General features: G+C 61.6%; 1 protein-coding gene across 2 annotated transcripts; it reads left to right on the top strand.

The window, feature by feature from the left end:
- LOC115613177 lies at positions 1 to 10,380 on the top strand. 2 transcript variants are annotated; one of them, XM_030498320.1, is made up of 10 exons: positions 16 to 321; positions 2,865 to 2,998; positions 3,327 to 3,394; positions 4,047 to 4,270; positions 4,397 to 4,479; positions 4,671 to 4,811; positions 4,894 to 5,108; positions 5,379 to 5,528; positions 6,361 to 6,465; positions 8,919 to 10,380. In XM_030498320.1, exons 1-10 carry the CDS (start codon positions 239 to 241, stop codon positions 9,204 to 9,206), a joined length of 1,491 nt encoding a protein of 496 aa, XP_030354180.1. In that variant the 5' UTR covers positions 16 to 238; the 3' UTR covers positions 9,207 to 10,380. The 2 variants fall into 2 exon arrangements, with proteins under 2 accessions (XP_030354181.1, XP_030354180.1); XM_030498321.2 differs by lacking the exon at positions 6,361 to 6,465 and having other exon boundaries at positions 1 to 321.
- Positions 10,381 to 10,596: the final 216 nt, after the last annotated feature.

Here is a 10,596-nt window from a genome sequence, read left to right as displayed (position 1 = left end):
CACCGCCTCCTCCCCGCCGCGGCGGGCGAGGCTCCGCCCGGCTCCTGGGGCCCGCAGCCGGCCGGCGCCCACCCTGCGGCGGGCTCCTGCTCGCCCGGACTATGAGGAGCGGGACCAGGCGGGGGGCGGCGGCAGCGGCAGCGGCCCCGGTGCGGCGGGAGCGGGAGCGGGGGCGCCGCCGCCGCCGGCCGGGTCATGCCCGTGCGCCCGGGGCGGCGAGGCTGCGGGCTGCGGCGGGATGGGCGCGCTCCGGGCCGGCGCCCTCGCCTTCCTCCTCCTCCTCCTCCTCAGCTGCCTCCTGCCCCGGCGCGGCCCGCTCAGGTGAGCGCACGGCGCGGGGGCTCGGCGCTGCGCGTCCCGCGGGGTGCCCCCCACTCGCGGGCCGTGGGGCTGCGGGGACCGCTGCTCTCCGCACCGCTCCCCCGGCACCCCGACCCTTATCCCCTCCCAGGGGAGCCACATTATCCCTCCGGGACTCCAGGCTCACCCTCTCTTGGAGACAGCTCTCCTATGGGACCCGGGCATCCCCTCCCGGACCCCCCAAACCAGATCCGGACCTCTCTTCATGGGCCGCTCCCCCCAGCCAGAGCCCTCCCAGCCCCGATCCGGACCCCGAAGGCTGCCGGAGCTCCCCCACATCCCTGGGACCCTGACCCAGGGGACCCGCTAGACTTTCCCCCTCCAGCCCCAGCCACCCACAGCCAGGCTCTGCCTGTCCCCAGCAGTCCCTGCCCCCGTGCTGGGTCCCCGGTGGTCCCCCTGACCCCAGCCAAGCTGGGGACCTTTGCTACGGTGGGAAAAGGGGTGATCCCAGCCAGGTGATGGCCCAGGCAGCTCCTTCTCTAGTGCTGCAAAGCCCCTGTGAGGTCCAGACCCTCTCCTGGGTCAGGACGTTGGGGGGGCTCAGGACAGTCCCTGAATCATCCCCTGGGTCACCCAGGCCAGTGGGTGCCCCACGTCCCATGGGTGCAGGAACAACTCTTGGCCCCTTGGATGAAGGATGGAAAAGCCAAAGCTCCCAGGTCTTTTTTTCCCTCTTTGGTACCTCGGGTGCTACCTGGGGCAAGGTGGGATGCAGGGGGAGAAGGGGCCAGGCAGGGAGGGGTTGGGGGGCTTCTGAGCCCTCTTCCTGCCTGCATTCCCCCGCACTACCCAGCCAGAACGGCTGAGCAGTGTGCGGGAGAGCCGCGGCATTTGTGATGGGGAGTGGGAAACGGTATCAAAATGTCCTCGCTGCACGTGTGGAAACTGCTTGTCTTGGGTGGCATTTTTAGGCAGATGTGAGCGTTTCCCAGCCCCAGCATCCCCACTCCACAAGGTGCACGGCTCCGGGGCCAGGTTAGTGGCAGAGTGCCCCCGGGGCAGGCAATGCCCAAACTGAGGAGCCAAACCCTGAAAAGAGCCAGGACCCAGGGCTGTGCCCAGGGGCTGTGTGCCGGTGTGGCCCTGCAGTGACACCGCTGGAGGTGGCTGCACCGGGGTGTTCCCGCACCCCTGCAGTCCCCAAGGTGCGAGCATCGCTGGGGCTGCAGCTCAGCTGAGCCTCCTCAAGGAGCCTTCCTCCCACATGCTCCAGGGGAGAACCCTCATCCTCCTTTCCAGTGGAGGAGGAAACCTTCATAGATGTGTGGCAGGCAGAGGCCTGACTTAACTCCTTGTTACCCTGGCCTCTCACAGCCCTCCTCCCAAAGGTGCACCTTCCTAATGCAGCTCCTGGAGGGGGAATTTCTCCAGCCTTTTGCTCTTGGCCAGGACCAGTCTCAGGTTCTCTCTGCTGCCCATCTCCAATTAAGGGAAAACATGCCTGGCTGGATCATTTTGGGATGGCCCTTGTGGCCATTTCTAGATGGCAAAGGGTGCACATAAGCCCCTCCAGGATGAACCCTGCTCCCCTGAGAGGAAGTAGGAACGAGGTGTGTTGGTAGGAACAAGGAGGTAGAAAGAAGGACCCCAGGGTGTCCCAGCTCTCAGCATCATCCTCTTGCTTGAGATACTGGGGTTGTAGCTCCAAGCAGGAGTGGGACCCACCTGGGCATGGCCCTGGTGGGGTTATGAAGCAGTGTGTAGCAGCAGCAGCGTGCTCAAAGCTCCCTTTGTGTCTGGAGGTCTCTGGCTAATTCCTCTCCATCACAGCCACATGCCTGGCAATGTGGTGAGCGAGCGTCTCCCGCATTGTTTCTTGAAATGATCATTATAGACTGATGGAAGGAGAGAAGCTGGCAGGCTGAGATGTGTGCATGAAAATAGCCCCTCCAAGGTCAGTTTAAATAAGTCTCCATCATCTTTGGGAGCGCTGCATGGGAGAGATCATGTCAGGTCCATGCCACGGCCAGTGCAGAGGTGGGCTTTGCTGCTCCGCTCCTGCCACATCATCTTGGCTCCTGGCAAGTGTCACAGCCCCAGCTGTGCTCCTGGGCACCTCATTTCAGGCCAGCCCATGGTTGTGTCCCCCAAGCCCTCTAGACCATGAGTCCCTGCCAGGCAGGGTACGGATGTTTGCTCAGCAGCTCAAACTGGCGATTGAACCCGGAGGGACCATTCACACTTTGCCCCTCCAGCACCGGCACAGAGCCCGGCTGCCAGGCACAAGGCCATCACCCGCGGCACCCTGGAGCTGGGAGGAACCACCGTGTCCCCAAACACCCTGCCAGGGGACACTGTGGGCAGGGGGACAGGCAAAACACAGGCATGTGGCACTCAGGCTGTGGCAGAGAGGGGATGACAGTGAGAGCAGGTGCTGGGGTCAGCAGACTGATGGCACTGGAGTGGATGCAGTGTGGGCACAGCCACTTTCCCTTGGAGGTGGCACCGCAGGGTGCTGAGATGTACCTGCAGGCAGCTCACCTGCCTCCTCTGCCCCACAGGCTGGTCTCAGGGCGGGAGGAAATCAAAGCTGCTTCCCGAAGCTCACCCCAGCCCATGTCGCCCTCTGATTTCCTGGACAAGCTTATGGGACGAACGTCAGGGTATGATGCCCGGATTCGACCCAACTTCAAAGGTAAGAGGAGGACATGAGGCTTCCGAACCTGGCAGAGATCCACACTTATGGCTGCCCAAAACCAGGGAATGGGCAGGTACGGTCTGGGGGTAGGGCCCTGACCCACATCCTTCCATCCCAACACCCTCCCTGTGTGTGATCCTAGTGCCCTGCATGTGCCCACTGTGCCTGGGTATAGTGGGGTTCACACCAACATCCTATGGGGGATCCTCAGCAGGCAGGGGATGCTCGTGTGCATCTATTCACACAGTGCATGCAGGAGGGGGTGCTCTGCCCCTCACATGTCTCCATGGCCAGCAGCAAGAGGAGGCTTCACACTGTTTTTCAGGTCCGCCCGTCAACGTGACGTGCAACATCTTCATCAACAGCTTCGGCTCCGTCACCGAGACCACCATGGTGAGGGTTTTGCTGCCCAACGGGCTCCTGCCCCAGTGCCTCGGGACTGGCAATGGCTCTAACGGGGGGTGTGCAGGTCCTGGTGGTCAAGCCCGTGGCTATGCTTACAGGGGTCCTGTGAGCCCTGGAACTACAGTGGGGACACAGCAAATGGCTGTGGCTTTTCCAGGATCACTTAACCAGAGCTGGGCTTTGTGGGCCACATTCCCTGTGCCTGAGCTGGGTCAGAGTGTGGCAGGTGCCACACAATGCAAGCGAGCTCTGTGTCCCCACCATCCCCAGCCTTCTCGTGTGCGTGAGGAAGCCCCAGGGCTAAAAATGTCCTCTTTGTGCTGCTGCAAAGCCTTAGTACCATAAATTGTCACATCAGCCCCTCACAGAGCCCTGCAACAAACACTGCAGGCAGCAGCTACTGGTCCTCCTCCTCCTCCCGGCCGCTGTGGCTCTGGCTTTTTAATTCCGCCTGGCTGCCGACAGCATGGGAAGGCTCCAGAGTGCCCCTGCCCTGTCGTGGTTAGTGCCAGGCAGGCAGCACTTGTGGGGCTGAGAGCCCCACTTCCACCTCCTCCCCATCCCGCCTTCCTCCTCCATCTCCTCCTCCTCCTGGGGCCCCGCGAGGTGTTCCCAGCTAACACGGTGCCCCCTGCCCCAGGACTACCGGGTGAACGTGTTCCTGCGGCAGCAGTGGAATGACCCCCGCCTGGCTTACCGCGAGTACCCCGACGACTCCCTGGACCTCGACCCCTCCATGCTCGACTCCATCTGGAAGCCAGACTTGTTCTTTGCCAATGAGAAAGGGGCCAATTTCCACGAGGTCACCACCGACAACAAGCTGCTGCGCATCTTCAAGAACGGCAACGTGCTCTACAGCATTAGGTAGAACCCTGCTCCTCTGGTGTGATTCTCAAGTAGGGAGGTGAAGCTTTCCTCTTGCCTCCCGTGGGGCAGGTTTCCCCTCGCCAACTGCTCCAGCAACCCCCTCATTTTCTCTGCCTCCTCCAGGTTGACGCTGATCCTATCCTGCCCCATGGACCTCAAGAACTTTCCCATGGACATCCAGACATGCACCATGCAGTTGGAGAGCTGTGAGTACCTAGGGGGGTTCAAGCTGTGCTTTGCCTCCCACCCCATCCCCTCCCATCCCATCCCATCCCAGCCACCTGGCTGGCATCTCCCTGCTTCTGAGGGAGGTGAGCAGGAAGGAGCAGTCATTCAGGGTGAGCATGAACAGGGTGCATGTTCCGCTTTGTCCCATGGCTCTTTCCATCCCCTCCAGTTGGCTACACCATGAACGACCTCATCTTCAAGTGGTTGGAGGAGCAGGAGGCTGTGCAGGTGGCAGAGGGCTTGACACTCCCGCAGTTCATCCTCAGGGATGAGAAGGACCTGGGCTATTGCACCAAGTACTACAACACAGGTGAGCACCTCAGGGACCTGCTACCACCCTCTCACCATGCCCCAGGAGTCCCTCTCACCCCTCGGGCTGCCCTTCCCCACAGGCAAGTTCACCTGCATCGAGGTGAAGTTCCACCTGGAGAGACAGATGGGTTACTACCTGATCCAGATGTACATCCCCAGCCTGCTCATCGTCATCCTCTCCTGGGTCTCCTTTTGGATCAACATGGATGCGGCACCGGCCCGGGTGGGCTTGGGCATCACCACCGTGCTCACCATGACCACGCAGAGCGCTGGCTCCCGTGCCTCCCTGCCCAAGGTCAGTGCTGGATCCATGCCGGGCTCTTGTACTGGTGCCTGACCAGGGAACATGGGCTGCCCCCAGTGTCCCAAGGGCAGCATTCCCTTGAGGATGGCTGGGTCCATAGCCTTGCCAGCTATGGAGTGAGCAGGAACATGGTGCTGCTCAGCTGGGCGAGCTTTAACCCATGTGTCCTGATTGAGAGGGCCTCTGTGCCCCTTGCAGTGGGGTGAAGTGGGGAGGGACAAGCGAGGCAGCAGGTCTCTGAGCCCCCTCTCACCCTTGCAGGTCTCCTACGTGAAGGCCATTGACATCTGGATGGCCATTTGCCTGCTCTTTGTCTTCGCTGCCCTGTTGGAGTACGCAGCCGTCAACTTCGTCTCCCGGCAGCACAAGGAGTTCATGCGCCTGCGCCGGCGCCAGCGGCGGCAGAGAATGGTGAGTCCTTCCCACCATGGACATCTGCCCATCCCCAGCTACCAAGGGGACAGCCTGGGGCTGCAGGGACAGTTTTGCGCCAGGACAGAGCCGTGTCCCACTGCCCAGGGCTTGCAGACAGACCCTCTGGCACATCAGGGACCCAGGGGCATCATGCCTGCCTGAGCAGCACAGTGCACAGCACCCATGGGTGCCCCAGCACAAACACACCCAGGGTGCCATCCTCCTCCTGTCAGCACATCCTTGGGCTCTGCTTCCTCTAAAAAAGCAGAACAATAAACGAGGGTGGGGGAAATGGCCTTTCCCCTTACCTGCAGCACCAAACCCAGGTTCCTCGCTGTGCCACAGCGGTGACAGGGGCTCACTGCTGAGTCAGGGTGATGAAGCACCAAGGCAATGTGGTGGCACCCAAAGGACAGGGTCTGGGCTGCAGAATGGAATGCAGCAGGGCCTGGAGAGGCAGGGTTCCATGCTGCAGGACAGCCTTCTCCTTCAGCCCATCAGGGGAAGACTTGTGGCTGCCCCACTCTCATTTTCTTGCAGTAACCATGCCATGAGGCACCAGACCTCTGTGGAAAACAGGAGTACATGGACACACACTGCACAGGCTCGCAGAGTCCTGTGCAGCCAAACCCCTTCAGCACATGCTGAAGATGGATACCGGTGCCTGGGCATGGCTGGGTGGGGGCTATTCCCTGATGCATAGAGCCCCCACTATCTCTCCCACCATCCCCATCCCGGCACCCTGAGCCCCTGTCCCCGAGGCTGGGGCAGAGCCGCGGGTCACCCGTTGTCCTGTTTCTGTTTGGTGCGCACTGTGGGATGCCAAAAGATCCTGAGCAGCGGGACAGGCAGCCTGGAGTCCCTGCGGCAGCCGAGCGGCCGGCACGGCGGCGAGCACACCTACGCGACACTCTCGCAGATCTCCAGCTCCAGGGTAAAGCACGACCCTCCGGCAGCGCCCCGCAGTGCAGAGCACCCCCAGCCAGCCTCGCCCCCCATACCCAAAGCAACTCCCCGCAGGAGCTGGTCGCAGCAGCCTGGGGGAAGCAGGGCAGTGATTTATTCGCACGGAGCATGTGCCCATAGGATGGAGCTGCTGCTTCCTGGGCTGAAAAGAGATTTGAGAGAGTGATGGGAATGGAGCAGATTTCTGTGGAGACATCCCCACGCTGTGCCTCAGTTTGCCCTTCCATAAAGCAGGAGCAGCACAGCTCCCTTTGCTGAGGGTCAAGTGGTGCTGAGGCAGACTGATGGCTACTCCTGGGTGTGCTCACCTCTAGCAGGGTGAGGGCTCTGCCTGCCCTGTCACAGGCAGGTTTGAGGCGCTCAGGCTGCCTGCATTAACTCCAGCATGGGCAGTTGCTCAGGACACACAGGCACCTTGTGCAGGGAGGAGCGATGGGGCAGGGCAGGCTCCCAGGATGGTGGGGATATGCTGGGGGATGAGCACAGCTCCAGGCAGGGAGGTCAGGCCTCGTACATCCTCACCTCCCTGCCCAGCCAGGCTGCCCCAAGCTTCCTGTCCACCATCAGCAGCCCTTGGATGCCAGGAGAGGCTTCCCAGCTCTCCATAGCATGCTCCCTTACCCCTGCCTTTCACAGCCCGTGAGCACGGCTCCTGGAGATGAGCACCCACCAGCCAGGGCAGGAAAGGGGGGACCTCTGCTGAGCCCAGGAACCATGTGCTGGCTTAAACCAGACCAAAGCGCAGCCGCCCTGGGGTGTAGCATCCCAGGGATGCACCAGAAGCATCCAGAGTTGCAGCACAGACCCCAAAAAGCTGGGCCCAGGAAGCTCACTGCACCCAGCCCCAGTAAGTGCCATGGGGCTGCCCTAGTCCTGGGGGACCCATCTGCAAGGACCAGCATTCCCAGCGTGGATCTCCTCCCCCAGATGCCCTGGCAGGCTCTGCTGGCTCTCTGTGCTGAGGGAATAGCTGCAGCCTCCCCACCGCGTTCCCCAGGGTGGCTGCAAGCGCTTAGCCTGGGGCAGGGGAATAAAACTCTGCTGCAAATGAGAGCTAATCTCAGCAATTTGAGCTGGTGCTGCTCTTCCCACCGAGAAATCTTGCTTAGCTGGTGGATTGCTGAGTTAAATAAAGACGCCAGAGCGCACGCTCTCCGCATGAGAGCCCCCTTGCCGGCTGAGTGCCACTGCGGGCTGAGCTCAGCGAGGAGGCTCAGTGCTGGCCCGAGATGGCATTGGGGGTCCAGCACTAGGGCTGTGTATGGCCATTTCATGAGGCACGCAGCCATCCTGCAGCACATCCTGGGAGAAGGGACCCACCACTCCCCCTTATGGCACCAGCAGGGCAGGGGGGGATGAGACACAGACCAAATGAGTGCCCCAGGGGCTCAGCGAGAAGCCAGACATGCAGCCTGGGCTTGTACATGCTGGTTCCTTGCCTAATCTTTGCACTCACAGCTTCCCCTCGAGGATAAACGAGTGCGATGAGGCAAGTGGCTCATGATATGGCTGCCAGCGGGGAGGAGTGTGGCTGGTACCCAAGGGGCTGCAAGGGCAGCAGGGCTGTGCTGTGAGTGATGGCAATGGGCTGTGACCCACGGGTGAGGGCAGGCGCCCCGCTCTCATGGCACTTTTGGAGGCTTGATCATGGACATGCAGCCCCATGGGCGTGCTGTCCTCCCTGCAGCCCCCACCAGCATGAAGCGGGAATGGGGTGAGCACCGGCAGAGAAAGCAGCACAGAATCCAGCTCTCTCATCCTCCCTCCTCTGCTGCACTAGGCAGCTCCTGCCAAGCAGCTGTGCGAGAAACAGGGGTCTGGGCCCTTGGAGGGACTGGGTGGCTCTGCAAGCCCTGATGGAAGCCAGGCTTATGCATCCCTGCCCAGCTCTGCCCCACCAAGCTGCCTGTCCTCTCCTATTGACCAGCACAGGCATGCTTGCACCCTGCAGCAGGCATAGCTGTCACAGCAGTGCCTGCACCCCCAAGCTCCCAGGACCCCAATGCACCCTGCACCCTTATGCCCTGCACCCCCGTGTACCCAAACCACTCCCTCCAGTTTACCTGTGTCCCCCGAGCTGCCGGAGAGCCGGGCTTCCCAAGGCCCCTAGCCAGGGCTGGGAGAAGGCTGGGGGGATCAGTGTGAGGCTGACAGGGTCAGGGTTACCCTTGGATGCACCCTTAAAACACGTCCTGGCTGAGCAGCACTCACACCGCTGCCTGCCTCTGCCTGCAGCCCGCTGGCCCTGTGCTCTCAGACATCCCTGTTCAGTTTGGGATGTGTGAAAAAGCACCTAACCTTGTGCTGGGCACTTCCATGACCATATTGCCCAGAGGGCGGGTGTATAAGACATGCAGCCACAAGCTCCTGCTCACCCTGCAGCATCAGCACGCACAGGGTGACAGCCTTTCCCTTCGCCAGGAGGAAGAGCTTGTCCGTGAGAGCCGCTTTTACCTGCGAGGCTATGGGCTGAGCCACTGCCTGCAGCCAAAGGATGGGGCTGGGGAGGGCCCCGGCATCTACAGCCCCCCTCAAGCTGGGATGCTGCTGCGGGAAGGGGAGAGCCTCCACCGGCGCTACATCGACAGGGCCAAGCGCATCGACACCATCTCCAGAGCCGTCTTCCCCTTCACCTTCCTGGTCTTCAATATCTTCTACTGGGTCGTCTACAAAGTGCTGCGCTCAGAGGACATCCACTCGGTTCCCTGAGGGCTGGAAAAGCAGGACTGCCCCTCCGTCTGCCCCCCGCAGTGCGCCTGGATGCCACGAGCTCAGCCAGAACCACCTTTCCCTCTGTCCTGGAGCAGCGGCACAGCCGGGCTCGGCCTCGGAGCCTGGACGTGTGGCAGCACTCATGTCCCTTTGGATGCTGGGGCACTGAGGAGTGGGGGACAGCAACCCCAGGTTGGAAAGAGGGACCCCTCCTGCCTCCTTCATGGCATCAACTCTGGGCACCCAGGGATGCTGTGCTGCTGGGGAGCCCCAGGTACCCATGGATGCTGTGCTGCTATGGTACAGGGGGGCTCCTGATACTTTGGGGTGCTGCACAGCTGGTGGCCAGCGAACACCACCTTCCAATCAAACACCCTTCACCTCTTCCGTGTCAGGCTGCTTCTTCTCCAGGCTGCATCACTGAGCCATGGGCCACAAGCAGCCAGACGAGAAGCTGAAGTTCTCTATGGCTTGCAGGAAAAGCAAGCAGCACCCCTGTCTGCACCTGAACTGTGTGTGGTGCTGGCTATGGCCCCATAGCCCCCAGCCCACCAACAGACAGGCCCCCAACCAGCCTCAGCCACAGCAAAGCAGTGGGTCAGGGATGCTTCCTTCCCTGCAGAGCACAGAGCTGCCCATGGTGCCCATGGCTGCGGCAGGGCTGTGGCACGGACACTGAGCAGGAGGCTCTGTTTCTGCTGGGAAACAGCCCTGTGTCAGCAGTAGGTGAGCCCAGACTTGCTGATGGTGAAGGGGCACAGACAGCCATTGCAGCTGCCGACAGGTGCCACCTGGCACCAGGGAGCTGGCACTGCACTACCTGCAGGGTATGGCCCACAGCCCATCTTCTGATGATGGGATGAAAGCAGTGGGGGCAGCTGGGCCAGTGCTTTTGGAGGAACAGTGAGTGGTGGCATCCCCAGACCGCTGCATTCCCGCAGCCCTACAGTGCCAGCAGAGCGCCAGAGGTGAAAACCGCCCCGTTCCCCAGCTTCCTCCACACCCTGGTGCTCAGGCGCTGCATTCCCGGGGCAGGTTCACCCCTGCTGCTCCTCCACTGGAGAGGAGAGCATCCAAAACCTCGACAGGACAAGCTCAGCAAGGCTTCCAGCCCTCCAGACCTGGATATCCTCCATGCTTAGCAGGAAATAAAAGCAGTAGGTGATGTTTATGTAGGTCCTACAGAGAGAAATGTGTTGATGCTCTCTTTTCCCCCTGCTCACAGCCAGCCTGGGGAGACTCGCATCCCAGCAGGGTCTGTCCCTCCACAGCCCCACAAGTGCAGGAGAGGGCCCAGGGTCTTGCAGGCAGGTCAGGGTGGAAATGGGATTGACCCCTTTCCTTGGAGGCTGCGGAGCCACCACGGCATGGCAAGGGCCCCGGTGAC

Source organism: Strigops habroptila, chromosome 9, assembly GCF_004027225.2.
Source record: "Strigops habroptila isolate Jane chromosome 9, bStrHab1.2.pri, whole genome shotgun sequence".
NCBI classification, from domain to species: Eukaryota; Metazoa; Chordata; class Aves; order Psittaciformes; family Psittacidae; genus Strigops; species Strigops habroptila.
The sequence above is the reverse complement of the archived record's forward strand: the minus strand, read 5'-3'. Positions and strand labels throughout refer to the sequence as shown.

Coding starts and splice junctions, on each gene's coding strand:
- LOC115613177 (XM_030498320.1), top strand. CDS start 239: ATGGGCGCGCTCCGGGCCGGCGCCCTCGCCTTCCTCCTCCTCCTCCTC. Junction 4,271..4,396: donor AACGTGCTCTACAGCATTAG/GTAGAACCCTGC, acceptor TGCCTCCTCCAG/GTTGACGCTGATCCTATCCT. Junction 6,466..8,918: donor CGCAGATCTCCAGCTCCAGG/GTAAAGCACGAC, acceptor TCCCTTCGCCAG/GAGGAAGAGCTTGTCCGTGA.